The sequence below is a fragment of the Erigeron canadensis genome, chromosome 5, assembly GCF_010389155.1.
Source record: "Erigeron canadensis isolate Cc75 chromosome 5, C_canadensis_v1, whole genome shotgun sequence".
NCBI lineage: Eukaryota > Viridiplantae > Streptophyta > Magnoliopsida > Asterales > Asteraceae > Erigeron > Erigeron canadensis.
Genome location: NC_057765.1, coordinates 32,477,766 through 32,491,700, shown reverse-complemented (window position 1 = coordinate 32,491,700; position 13,935 = coordinate 32,477,766). Strand labels below are relative to the sequence as shown.

The 13,935-nt window shown below is 32.4% G+C and overlaps 2 protein-coding genes across 2 annotated transcripts; one reads left to right on the top strand and one right to left on the bottom strand.

Moving 5' to 3' along the window:
• Positions 1-3,515: 3,515 nt before the first annotated feature.
• LOC122600847 (syntaxin-52-like) lies at positions 3,516-6,315 on the bottom strand. Its single transcript, XM_043773622.1, has 6 exons — positions 6,152-6,315; positions 5,652-5,871; positions 4,348-4,553; positions 4,106-4,206; positions 3,932-3,976; positions 3,516-3,751 (listed from the first exon to the last, which is right to left on the bottom strand). Exons 2-6 carry the CDS (start codon positions 5,861-5,863, stop codon positions 3,620-3,622), a joined length of 696 nt encoding a protein of 231 aa, XP_043629557.1. The 5' UTR covers positions 5,864-5,871; positions 6,152-6,315; the 3' UTR covers positions 3,516-3,619.
• A 1,673-nt stretch (positions 6,316-7,988) lies between these two features.
• LOC122599625 (serine/threonine-protein phosphatase PP-X isozyme 2-like) lies at positions 7,989-12,353 on the top strand. Its single transcript, XM_043772162.1, has 8 exons — positions 7,989-8,264; positions 9,451-9,603; positions 10,031-10,093; positions 10,175-10,260; positions 10,887-10,962; positions 11,044-11,312; positions 11,401-11,479; positions 11,938-12,353. The coding sequence occupies exons 1-8, from the start codon at positions 8,124-8,126 to the stop codon at positions 11,986-11,988; spliced, it is 918 nt and encodes a 305-aa protein (XP_043628097.1). The 5' UTR covers positions 7,989-8,123; the 3' UTR covers positions 11,989-12,353.
• The last annotated feature ends 1,582 nt before the right edge of the window (positions 12,354-13,935 follow it).

The following is a 13,935-nucleotide window of genomic DNA, read 5'->3' as shown; positions in this document are numbered from 1 at the left end:
TCATTTATTCCAAAACTACGTTAGAACCTGTTCGATGTACAGCTCGATTATTAACAAATGATATTTGCTGGTTGACATGACCTTCATTCCCGCAAATTAAAACCTTAAGTTGCTGTTTAATTTGCTTTTACAAATAAAACATATATCTTTGATTGAGTGTGATTCAAATCGTATATATTGAGAGAATATTACAAATCATGTGGAATTTTTTTTGATTAATACAATTAGATTACTTTTTGGGTCATGTTTCAATTGTAAATACGATATATAGGGACCGCTGCAGCAAAGAATATTACACCCTTAAGCGTGAATATTACACCCCTTAAGCGTGAAATATCGATTACTTGTTATTTTGGGTAATGGTTTTACCTTAGATTAACTTGATTTTTTTAATAGACTTCCATAATCCACTCAACACAGGAAGTAAGATATATTCGAACTCTGGTAGAAAATCCCAAGGTTAAAAACCTTACCAATGAGTCATCAACCCCATTAGTATCAATTGCTTGTTGGACTTTGCATATAATGTGAAAGTAGGATACTCCAAATTCGGAAGTCAAAAAGTTTTATAAAACGTTCTTGGTGAAAAGAATGTGAATGAAAGATCTGAATTGGACTGTGTTATTCCATAAAAAAATCTTTCATAGTTTATATATATATTTTCCATCCTCCATACAATATCTTAATGACTATCATAGGTTTAGTGATTTTGTGAAAATAATCAATAATCATCAAAAGATAAATTATATACACATATCTTCTTACAAACCAAATCTTTAATCAAGATTAGCGTAAATATAAGTTACAATACAATGTTTTCAATAATTAGATCCTTATTCACATTTTCCCTCATCCACCACCAATGTCTTTTTTCCCTGCAAATTGGTATCCATGATGATATTTTAGCTTCGGTCATTTTTCCTTTACAGATAGCAAAAGACGGCCTCAAAGAAAGATAGTCACAGTAACATCTACACAACTCGAGACCTACGAGATCAAGAGTATTGTCAATTGAGGTTGCAAGAAAGTTCTTTTATCTTGCGAGTCTTGAAAAAAAACTTTCTTACAACCTCAATCAATAATCTCACCTTTCGATCTCGTAGACCTCGAGCTATGTAGATCTTACTATGACCATTTTTCTTTAAAGCCGTCATATTCTTTCTATAAAGAGAATTGATTCACTTAAAAGATCATCATTGCTACAAGAAAGAATTAGAAGGAGAAAAAGACATTGGTGGTAGATGAGGAGAGATATGAAAAATGATTTGATGAATGAAACCATTGTATAGTAATTTATATATATTAAGACAAAAATTATTAAAAAAGTTTCTAACAACATATTCATTTATTCTAGATGTAGATGAAAAATTTGTGACATTGACATGTAAGATTTTTCCTTATGTAACACTCCTTTTCTTTTGCCATGTAAGATTTTTACTAACGTTTTGTTGTTAAAACAAATTCTTTTAAGTTATATATATAGTTATACTGTAATATAAAATTCGAATATATTTAGTAACTAGTTAAATAACCCGGGTTCAACCCAGACATTTTAATATAATTTTTGCTAGTCAATATTTAATAATGCTTAGTAAAAGAATAATTGCATATTTGTTTAATTTTTATATATGAAATATACTTAATCAAATAATGCAATAATAATTGAACACGGTGCAATAAAGTAGTTTCGCATTGATATATTTCACATATATGAGAGAAACTGATAAAATAATACACAATAATGGGGAAAAAAAAGTTATAAACATATTAATGTATTTAAAGCTTTTAATAGATATCATAAATTAACTTTTCATTTGCTCAACACCTTTAAGTTCAAGAAATAATAAACAAAATTTATGAAAACTATTACAATGATGTTTAAGAAGAAAAATCATTATTAAAGCTAAAAATCTTATAAAATACACACGAATTCATAATTATATTCCTTTAGTTAAGCTACAATTATAAAATAATAATAATTAAGCTACAAATTAAAATAAACTATAACTTTGTATTACTAATAATAATATTAGCATAATGATAATAGTTAATAACTATAAGTGAAAATCTTGACATGGAATTTGTAAGAGGAAGATTTGGTTTCCAAATTAAATCAAATTCTACAAAAGTCTAAAGAAAAGAAAAGTCAAAATGATTTATGATGTCATAATTTTTTAAAACCCTTTTAAGAAATAATATGAACTTGACACATAAGATTTTTGTTTAAAAAAACTTCTAGAAACAATCCTCTTTTATTTATATAAAAGATCATTCTACTATAATATTTTTTTAATCGATTTATTACATTATAGTTTTTAATGATCTACAAGACTACAAGTATTAAAATAACATATATTATTTCTACTTAATTATTATAATCTAGTTATAAATAAATTAATAATCAAATTCAACCTTGCCTCTAACCCCTATGGGTTATGCAAACAACTTAATATAATGACCAATTTAAATCCACGCACACTATCCACAAGATGTGTGAAACCGAGTGATAACCGGACGAGTGGCAGCGGTATAGCCGCTGTAACTACCGTCCAACCAATGCTCTACGTGTTTCCGCTCCCTTCCCCTTAACTGGGTATACGTGATTGTTTTCAAAGATGTTTGTGTCCATGATTTAGTAAAGAAATATGGTATGAAATTTTTGAATTGAAAATTTTGGGATGTGGCAATACCAAATGCAGCTCTGTGTCGTTCCATTCACCTGAAACTCAAATCGTTTGCCCATAGAATCATGCCTTTAAGCTTCCTTTATTACTTCATTTAATTAATTTAATCATTGAGAAAGTGTTGGACGCATCATACACAATTCGCATTTTACAAATGCGATTCGAAAAGGTTCCATCAAATCACCACTTGTATAAGAATTTGGACATCGGAAAGAATTATCAGTTAGTCGTCCAATGCGAAAACATAAAGAAGATGATCTTACAGTACCATATGGATCAAGCACGGTTAGTTGAAGTTACTTTATATTTAGTTGCATTAGTCATCACCGAGTGACTTCGAATGTTCTTGCTGGATATCGAGACTAATTGGTAGCTCAAAAGAACATGAGGTAACTATCATAAAACTAAACCACTTAATCATAATGTTAATTTTTTTTAAAGAAAAAATCGATTACAATTAATGCAGTATATCTGAACACTATACTCGGTACTCACGTGTGCTTCATGCACTTCCAAAAACGATCCAAGAGATTTTAAGCACATTAAATTGGATAACATGACCTTAATCAACCTTTCGACCATGTTTTTAGTTTGAACCATTTAACTAAAAAGCAATTGCATTCTTGATGCCAATTGTATACATTTATTGTGATTCAAGTTTAGGCTAAGATAATATTTACCAGCTCGGGATTATCACAACAAACCATGATATTAACAAATTGTCCGTCAAACAAATGTTTAGCAACTTGATTTTGTTCTCCGGTAGCACAAAACACTGTAGATAATAATATTAAATGTTCAAGACACAGGCATATATGCACTCGACAGCAGTTTAATTTTAAGCAAAATACATATATTATTACACAAGCAAAGCACTCGGATCACCAGTATAAGACGCCAGTCTTCACACAGAGTAGAGCTAGACACATCTTGCATCATAAGTACTTTATTATCATCCATAGAGCAATAACTAGGACAGCAATTCCAATCACAGACATTAGCATGCACAAGCAGGAGCAACCACCCTTGGTTCGTTTGTTGAGAACAGCTAGGTTCTTCTGCACTCTCTGTTCAGCAGAAATGAAAGCCAACATAGAAATTGTTAAACACCAACTGGACATAACCAACGGCAAAACTCATCGATAACTAATTAGCATCAGTAAATCGCCAGATAGTATATTAGAATAAATAATGCTCGCGTGATAATTTGTGTTGCAATTATTCGAGCATATTAGCAAGAGAGTAACCTTAAGTCGAGAATCTGTAACTTCTACATGTTCATCAAGGTCATCCTGCATATTAGAAGATCGTAAATAATTAGATCAGTTTCACTAAGACATGCTTGTTCATGGCATTTAATTTAATAAGAGACTAAAAGCTAATATTTTGGAACTAAAAATGCAATTAAAAAAATGGCCTACAATGAGTCTAGTTTGCAGGTCAAGTTCTTCATTGACTGCCAAAGCAATATGTTTGGTACTAATCACTGTTTCCTCCAGTTTCTCTAAGCCTTCGTCTTGTTCTGCATAAAAAAAATTCAACACCATTTTTAAAACTCTCAAGAATATTACGCATAAAAATAAATTGGAGCCAAACGTTGGAAAATTAATGTGTTTATGTGCAATATATTTACTGAATCAGAAAGGGAATATAAATAACTAACCTCTCATAACTTGTCTCTGAAGGACAACAACACCAGAGTTGTCCAAACCAGCTATTCTGCTCATGGCATCAGCTGGCTTAATGTCTGGCCCAAGCAAGCTATCCCTATTAGCAAAGTTTGACATGTTCAATGTGGTGGCCATCTGTGTTACCTTTGTTCTCAAATTTCCAAGCATATCCTTGCGTCGGTTCATTTCTTTCTCCGTCCTGCAAAAAAGGAAAAGAAAGATACAGACTCATTGATGTTTAGATCATTTTATTACAGCTCTGAAGAAAGTTTGAAAAGACAAATAAAAACAACTAACGGAGCTTAGTCAGGAAACAAAATTTGATGTGTGGCCTAATATGATACTACTCAGTACTCGATATTTAGCATGGAATATGAATTGAAGGCTTGAAGCCTGATTGTACTGTTCTAATAGTATATGTAATAATACTTGATACTATACTATGCAAGCATATACACTACATAAGGTCAGTGACATATGAGTTCCAACATATGTCATTGGTAAAGCACCAACAGAGAACTTGCAAAATATTTCTATAAAAGGATTAGCCTCAAACTAGTTGACCTAAAAACGAACTTTACCATTAGTAAATTGCTATATCTAGTGTCGAGACCTAAAGAACATTGTAACTTGAAGCTTATCTTATTATATAAAATGCATTTGTCAATTCTTCTCAATACACTACATACTCTTAAACTCTAATCAATCTTCATGTCCATATCGAATCAATTTGACTCAAAAGTTGACCTTTACCTTGCGAAGTAACTCATATAAGTGCTTAGTTTCTAACTTTCTGTACAACATAATAACATAACCCGTTAAACACTTATGGTCTAACCCTGGAGATCCTGTCTAACCCAACTTGGACGAAAGAACAAATCCTTGGATAAGAAAAATATCGCTAGTTTCACCCGACTATCAGCTCGACAATGTTAAAATATTAAACAATCGACTAATTCTCACATACCCCCTACTTTTCAAACAAAACGTTAGCAAGCCACATACTGCTTAACACCTCCGTACGCTTGAGATGAGCCGCAAACAACATGGTCACAACACACAATCATCTAACGTTCACTAAAAATAGTAAAAGTCGATGCCTTTCCTGTTCAGTCACAACAATCAGCAAATAAGTTACACGAAAACTATATGCCTATATCACATACACAACCTTGTAAACCTATTCACAAAATATATAAACGAAACTGCATATCGTCGATTCATAATCTAGGGCCATGATCAGCACAATAAAAAGCAAAACATAAGCCAAAAGCCGAGAACACAACAAAAGACTTACAACGGCTGTTTAGCAGGAAGCTTAGTAAGCAGAGACTGTAAGCTATCAAGTCTAGTTCCTAGTATCGTAATCTTCCTACGAATAGCGGAAGAATGCCGCTGCGCTTCCGTTCCGGAAAACGAAGCCCTTTCCGATATCATTCCGGTTATGTCATCAGCAAGTTTAGAAGCCTCATTATATTCCCTAGTCCACGGATCCGATGAAGACGCCATTCACGTACCTATAATAAAATTATTTTAACTTCAATAACAAATTCATTCAAAACCCTATTAAATCAGATCACATATATCATTAATCCATCATTACAAAATATATATATAGATACAGCGATCGGGTATATAATTCCGGAATTTACGGAGATTACGTTTTTGATTAAAGTTAATCTATTGCGTGTTTATGTGAATCGCTAAGGCAAAATAATTGGATTGTGAATAATTAATTGGTGGATAATTGATCGAAAAAAACAATGAAATTAAGATGCAAAAATGGGGGAAAATTACCTGAATTTGATTAGATGTAAGGATTTCGGAGGGTCAAATTGATTGAATTATTGTGGTGGTGGTGGTGGGTGGAGATGGACGGCGACCACCGTCAACCGGCGGGTTTTTGGCTTTTGGTTTGGGTTATTGTGGTCCTTTTAATATACGATTTAAGTTTTAAAATTGAATATAATTGAATTGAATTTGACGAGTTATACAACAAGTTGGATTATGACATTTTCAGCACTTTGGAATGTCGTTGTATTTGGTGTGGGTTGCCGACCGGGCCGTCCACGTTTCAAATTATGTTTTTCTATATTAATTTTTTGTGCAGCTTAGTTAGTTATAACGAGTGTTGTAATAAAATACTTATAAAATTTTTACCATCATATATGATAGATCAAGATTAAAATTTCATCATCAAAATTTTATGCTTTTTTTTTCCGAACATTTATGCGGTATACGGCATTGAAAAAATCTCACTGTATAATAGTAAAGCCTTGTACGTACCCCTAGACAACGAGATGTTGATCATGAGCCGTTGCAAGTATTCAGAGGGAAAAACCCCAATGTTTTGTCATCCCTAAAGATCGAACTCAAGATCTTAAATAAAAACGAAAGTGTCTTCGTTTTTATTTGCTCTTTTAAGACTATCAGACTAGTCACATATACAATTGCTTTTACGGTTATAAAGAATATATGACACATACATTTATACTATAATATCAAGGACCACAAAAATTAAATAAAAACAGAGACCACCCCTATGAAAACTTGATATAAACATGATATAATGGATGGCTTTCATGTTACAAAATGCAACCATATGTTGCCCTCATACTAACTAAGATATCAAGTAATCTTATGTCTTTTAAACCAAACCTAGCAACACCATCACTTGAAAACAATCTTAAAAATATAATCATGGATCCCCAAAAGTACAAAGCGTCCAACTTTTGTATTGTATGCTTAAAGTTTTTGATTATTGGGCTAATAATATATCAATTTTTTAAAGAGAAACAAACAACTACTGCTTAAAAAAAGGACGTCTTACATAGTCACATAATTAAACAGCCGTTCACAAAAAAAACCTAATCTCTTGTTAATTTTCTCTCTCAATCTATGATGACAACATTTCAATTCTTCTGAGTATGGTGAAATCAAAGAGACTTAGTCTTCAATGTTATTAATTTTCACTTATGTTTTTATGCTTTTAAAATAATTTAATAACTTTTTAACTTCTTTATTTTTTTTTTAAATTCTGTTTTGGTGTAGACCACTATCCACATACCACAACAAACCATGAACCAGCGGCGACAACACCAAGTCGTTAGTGCACCACGTTGGCAAGTCCACGGTGCACCACCAGCGTCCAGCGGTAGGAAACCAGCAAGAGGTATTGACACCATCACAAGGTAGAAGACAAATTGCAGTAATAGCTGTGTTCCTTTACCGTACCAGGTACCCTATTTTCTTTACATAACTTTATATGTTGATAAATTAAGCCCCTCAAATTGATCTTATTTAAGATCACTAAAAATCTTGATTTAATACTATCGTAACGATTTGGTCCACTCCTGGGTTCTAACATTGAAAATGTATCACATTTTTTTTTTAAAACTCACAAAGTGACCTAACAACACCATCAATTAATATAGTAATGAACTTGTAGAATTTAAATAGAAATATAGAGAGATGAAAGAACAAAGAAGCGAACATGGAAGGAAACTTTAATTTTAGTCGTTGTATTAAATAAAATAAAAAAGTAGACTTAAGAATTAAATTTCCCTCGTCAACATTATTTTAATTAAAATTAATACTCCGCAATAATAATAATAATAATCTTATTAAATCCACCATCCATCAAAAGGGATACATACACCTGGAAGTCAGTCATACTCCCATCAATAATCCCTCCGTCCGCCTAAAACCCCATCGGCGGTCGGGCCCCGCCTTCTACAAACCCTAATTAAATCCAGCAACCGGTCCAGCGATGTCAGACCTAGACCGGCAAATTGAGCAGCTCAAGAACTGCGAACCGCTTTCGGAAGCTGAAGTCAAGTCTCTTTGCTTAAAAGCAATGGAAATCCTTGTCGAAGAAAGCAATGTTCAGCGTGTCGATGCTCCCGTCACCGTAAGCGAAAACTTTTCGATCCGATTCTGTATCTATTTTGTATCTATTTAGGTTTTTGTATATTATGCTAGTTTGTTAATTGGACTATGATTTGATTATAATTATGATATTAATTAGGGTTTAGTGTTTGTTATAAGTGGATAATTTAGGCAGCAGCGGCGATACAAACTCGTTTACTTTAAGAAATGTAACGTAGATTAAGAATCTGGCCATATGATAAACACAATACTGCTCTTGTAATATACGATTGCATGATATATGGTGAACTGGATATATTATCTGCCTCTGTGGAGGAGCAGCAAAGCAAACAGGGATAAGTCAAAATTCGGTACTAAATTGGGACAAAACCGGAATACTGAAACCGGTACCAAACCAGTACCATACCTATGTAACCAGTATGGTATTCGGTTTCACTTTGGGTTGTTTTCTTTATTGGTTGTAGTCAGTTTTGGTACCAAAAACCATCCCTACAGGTAATGGTTTTATGATATTTGTTTTGTAAATGTAATCCATGTAATTGGAAATTCATGGATGTTAGTTTCACGGTAACCGTTAAAAAACCTGAAAGTTGTAGGGAGAAAAAGATTGGTCCTGTATTCTGTCAAACCTAGAAGTCGTGCTACAGAGTCTAATCCACGGACCAAGGTTAAGGAAGATACAAAGAAATAACTCAAAGAGACATACTAACTTGTGAGATATGGTGATCAGCATAGAAAGGTCAACTAATGTTCTAGCAGAGAAAGAACTTAGCAGGCACAATTAGGTAGCTATTGTCTATTGAGAGGTAAAAAACAAATAGACTAAGAATGAAGCTATTCATTTTGTATCCAAGGTGTAAGACTATAAGCTAGCACAAATGAGAAATTTGAAGATGTGAAACCAAAGAAATTATGGTTGCTGGAGATCTATTAAAGAAAACGATAATGCCATACTTTATAATAACCCTCTTATTAAAACAGTGCGAAATTGTGCCGTAATTTTTTGTTATTTATTACATCCTTAGATCGTATGATTAGTTTGAAATTAGGTCCATATCGAATGAAATAGTGGATGCCAACAGCTGATGTGGTTGCTACATTCTAACTGTTATGATCATATATTCTAGTAGTTCTGTGTCCCTCTTTCTTGGCTAGATTTACTCTTTTTTTTGCAGCATATCATAATAGTTCTATCTGTGTTGTACTAGATATGTGGCGATATCCATGGGCAGTTTTATGACATGAAAGAGCTTTTTAAAGTAGGCGGTGATTGCCCAAAAACTAGCTATTTGTTTCTTGGGGACTTTGTGGACAGAGGGTTTTACTCAGTGGAGACATTTTTGCTATTGCTTGCCTTAAAGGTAAATTCTCGTTTTAGTTTTGTCTGATGAGATGAGATGCATTGTCTTTCATAAAAAACGTGAATGTCATGGATGAGTTTTGTTTCATTGATTTAGAAGTGAATTAATAAACAAGGTTAACTCAAGATGACAAGTTATTGCCACACGATTTAATCAATTAACCAGCCATATTTAGAGTTTGTTTGTATTGCATAGTTGAGAACTATCTAGTAGTTAACCTGTTTTTGAAGCCTACATGTGTACATTGGTCTTGATTATTAGATCTTGATTCTTGAATAGACTGAGAATGAAATACTTCTTTTGCAATCTTTCAGTTTATTTTTCCAGGAACCTTCTATTCTATTTTTATATTGTGTAGGGCACTAGGCTTGTAGTTATCGTTCTATTATCCTAGATTCTCTTATAGCTCATATATTACTGTAAGCAGGTGAGGTATCCAGATCGGATTACACTAATTAGAGGCAACCATGAGAGCAGACAGATTACACAGGTATATTAACTTTTTTCTTACTTGCTTTGTAGTCTCCTATCTTTAAATTGCTTAATAAGTTACTGTTATTCCTCGTTTTAGGTGTATGGATTTTATGACGAGTGCCTAAGGAAGTATGGTTCTGTAAATGTTTGGAGATACTGCACCGATATATTTGATTACTTAAGGTTTGCTAAAATCTATTCATGCATTTACAACATAATTATACAGTCTTAGTTATGAGGTATGTAAGGTACTCGTAAGTCATAAACAGAAGGAATGATTTGTTCAGCTCAATAAAATATGCTTTGTCTTTCTGTTTTAGAACAAAATAAATTGTTCCTGCAGGAATACGATTCCTTCTATTCTGCTGATTCTCATTCGATATAAGAGCTATATTTTCCCATAATTTCACGTAATGGAATAAGAAATTATAACATAACCTGTTTATGTTGTGTAATCTTTTTCTTTAGTATACCCTAAAGTTTTTTCCTTGGTATTACCGTAATATTACTTTACTATTTGACAATATCCGGCAATTTTAGTCTAAAGTTATTTGCATTTAAGAACATTTTGCTTTTGTTTACCAATTTATTTTACTGCATACACCATGTAAGCATACCAAACAATATGCATGAATGGCCATTCTATTCCTATACGTCAACCAAATATGATAGTGGAATGTAATGACTTGTTCCGTTATCTTGCCCTTCCATTCATATGTCATTCTATTCTATCCACCCAAGCAGACTCTCGTTGTCATTACTTGTATTTTATATCTTGATCACTTCATTTGAATTTCCAAACTTTACAGTTTATCTGCTCTCATTGAGAACAAAATATTTTCAGTTCATGGTGGTTTATCTCCTGCTGTCCACACATTAGACCAGGTTAGAGAATGCATAATGTATCTTCTATCAGTTTTTCAATCCTTCCAACCCCAATATTCTGTTATCTTAATGACTTGTCAGATCCGGACTATTGACCGGAAGCAAGAAGTACCCCATGAAGGTGCCATGTGTGATCTTCTATGGTCAGACCCTGAGGATATTGTGGATAGCTGGGGATTGAGTCCACGTGGTGCTGGTTTCTTGTTTGGTGGTAGTGTTGTCACCTCTTTTAACCACACAAACAACATTGATTACATTTGTCGAGCTCACCAGTTGGTAATGGAAGGTTATAAGTGGATGTTCAATAACCAGATAGTTACCGTCTGGTCGGCTCCAAATTACTGTTACCGGTAATATTATAGATGTGGGTGATCCCTGTGTTTTGCTTGTTTAAATGCCAACTCTTCTAACACACGGTTTTCAAACTTCATGCTGTAGGTGTGGCAATGTAGCTGCGATTCTTGAGATAGATGAGAACCTCGACAAACGGTTTCGTGTATTTGAAGCGGCCCCACAGGTATGTGCTAAAGGAGTTCCTATTCAAGTATAGAGACATTATGACATGTAGTTTGGTATACTAATACAATCCAGTCTGCTGCTATTTTATAGATTCTTAAGTGCTTTCATAGTTTTGCCCTTATGGATATGTTATTTCTGTAGAACAACTCAAATGGTTGGACATGTGAGCCCAAATCGACCCCTTGGATATAATTACCCCTCTGATCATCTAATTAGGAAAATTTTAGACAAGAATGGATAGCACAAAATATTCATTTAACAGTCAGAGTCTTTGTTTTCTTACAAAATTGCGCTTTGCTACATGGGTCCTTTTTAACACCAAACACTTCAGCACATATCCTTGTTATACTTTACCCTTCAACACATGGTTTGAGAATTGAGACATAGTGCTAACGAGAATCTATAACCAAATTGCAACTTGTTCTTTATGAGATTATAGCTAGTATTAAATTGCAGGAATCAAGAGCGTCTCCTGCTAAAAAACCAGCTCCAGATTACTTTTTGTGATGGAAGATTCAGTGAGATGAATATGGTTTTGCTTATGATAACAAAGCATCAATCTGATGTTGAGTTCATGACTGGGCAAGAAGAGTGGTTTTTCCAATAATTGTTTGGGAAACCTCATTATCAACAATGGATTATGTCTCTTTGCTCATATAATTGATTTCATTTTCAAGAATCGGTAGCATTAGTGTGTATCAATTGTGCATGTACAAGGTGATTGTATTGGTGAACTATAGGGGGCACATACCTGACTTCAGTCCTCACAGGGGGCTGAAATCTGATTTACCAATATATTTTGGATTTGAAAACATTTTTGTATAAACATTGGACACCCAGAGGCATTAGCAATGAACAGTGTCTGTTGATCACTGGTTTGTTTATCGTGACTTTTTTTAACGCTGCAACATTTTGAGCATTGAACATGATTAGTTGTTTACCTGTACTTTCTGTTGCAATTGGCAAATTTAATTAACTGTTTTTGTGTGATCTAAACAAACATGATATTTGATTAGGGCCTTAGGGGCGATGATTTAGGTCGGATTGGCAGGTTATTAGTAGTCAACTTGGACACACCCTGATTTAATAGATTGATTGGTTAAATATGTTTGGTGGTTGGTTTCTGGTAAAAAAAAAAAAAAGAGCATGTAACAGTTGAAATATGGATTTTCGATTAAGAATTACAGCAAAACCTGATGCATACAAATGAAGATGAATAGATGTTCATACAATTGATTATCAAATACTAGGAAACACTTAAACGCGTGAATCAAATTCAATATCAAAGGGTACAAATGCATATAAATTTTCAGAAATAACCAAGATACGTTAGAATATAAAACTGTAAAGTTATAAAAGTCAAGACAAAAGAAATTATCTCGAAACAATTTTTTTTTCTTTAAGTTGATCAGGTGGATATGAGTATATGATTTGATATGTTTGAAGTTAGAACTAACATGAATACATGATACGAGTAATACTCACATAACATGGCTGAATATAAATAATTTATACATTATCATAAATTTATAAGAGATCCAAGTTTTTGGGGATAGCTCTCACGGTTACTATGGAAAAGCCGGAGAGTTCGTAATGCATTTACTTGTTTTTCCATAGAGAAATGATTATTCCTCGTAACTAAATAGCCTAAAAAACTTTTTAATTATAAGATTGTGACATTTATTAAAATCAAAAGATGATATTAGGAGGGAAAATTAGTAGAAACACTTGTCAAGTAGTTAAAGTATTAGGTGGATTATTAAGAGGATTTTTAGAAAGATTTATCATTTACTTTTTCTATAATATAATGTTTCCTATATAATTATTTCTAATAAATCTATACTTCTTTTTTTGTAAAAAGTTAAGTTATAATTAGCTTATAGAATTTATTTTGTATGTATTTTGTCATTAGATATTAATTAAAAATGTAACTTAATGTGTTATAAGGAAAGAAATACATTTATTTTAAGTAGATAAGAAAACAAATAAATTAATATTAATTCACATATCAAATATTAAATAATTCTAATATGTGATGTAATTATTATAAGAGCCGATAGACAATAATAATAATAATAATAATAATAATAATAATAATAATAATAATAATAATAATAATAATAATAATAATAATAATAATAATCTGCCGAATATGTTTCAGATTGTTCATCAGAGACACGTACAACTAAAAGATTCAAGGTGGTGGCATCTAGTATCTGTATTAATTCTCAACGAAAAGGAATTATAAAGAAGTAATGCTACAAAGTTACATTTTTTTAAAAGTTTTTTTATTGACTTTTTAATTTAATTTTACATCTTGAATCTCTGTTTTAATTAATTTTATCTTGTTTTGACTATGTGAGTTTATGAGAATTTTGTTAGAGTATTAAACGATCCATAAAAACCAAAAGGACCAAAATTATAAATATCAATCATATGTTTTAGGTATAATGA

Bases quoted from the DNA above. Each gene is read 5' to 3' on its own strand.
- LOC122599625 (XM_043772162.1), top strand. From the start codon at position 8,124: ATGTCAGACCTAGACCGGCAAATTGAGCAGCTCAAGAACTGCGAACCG. The intron at 10,094-10,174 runs GTATATTAACTT...TCCTCGTTTTAG, and splicing joins AGAGCAGACAGATTACACAG to GTGTATGGATTTTATGACGA. The intron at 10,963-11,043 runs GTTAGAGAATGC...ATGACTTGTCAG, and splicing joins CTGTCCACACATTAGACCAG to ATCCGGACTATTGACCGGAA.
- LOC122600847 (XM_043773622.1), bottom strand. From the start codon at position 5,863: ATGGCGTCTTCATCGGATCCGTGGACTAGGGAATATAATGAGGCTTCT. The intron at 3,977-4,105 runs GTAGGCCATTTT...TCTAATATGCAG, and splicing joins ACCTGCAAACTAGACTCATT to GATGACCTTGATGAACATGT. The intron at 3,752-3,931 runs GTTACTCTCTTG...TCTGCTGAACAG, and splicing joins TTACAGATTCTCGACTTAAG to AGAGTGCAGAAGAACCTAGC.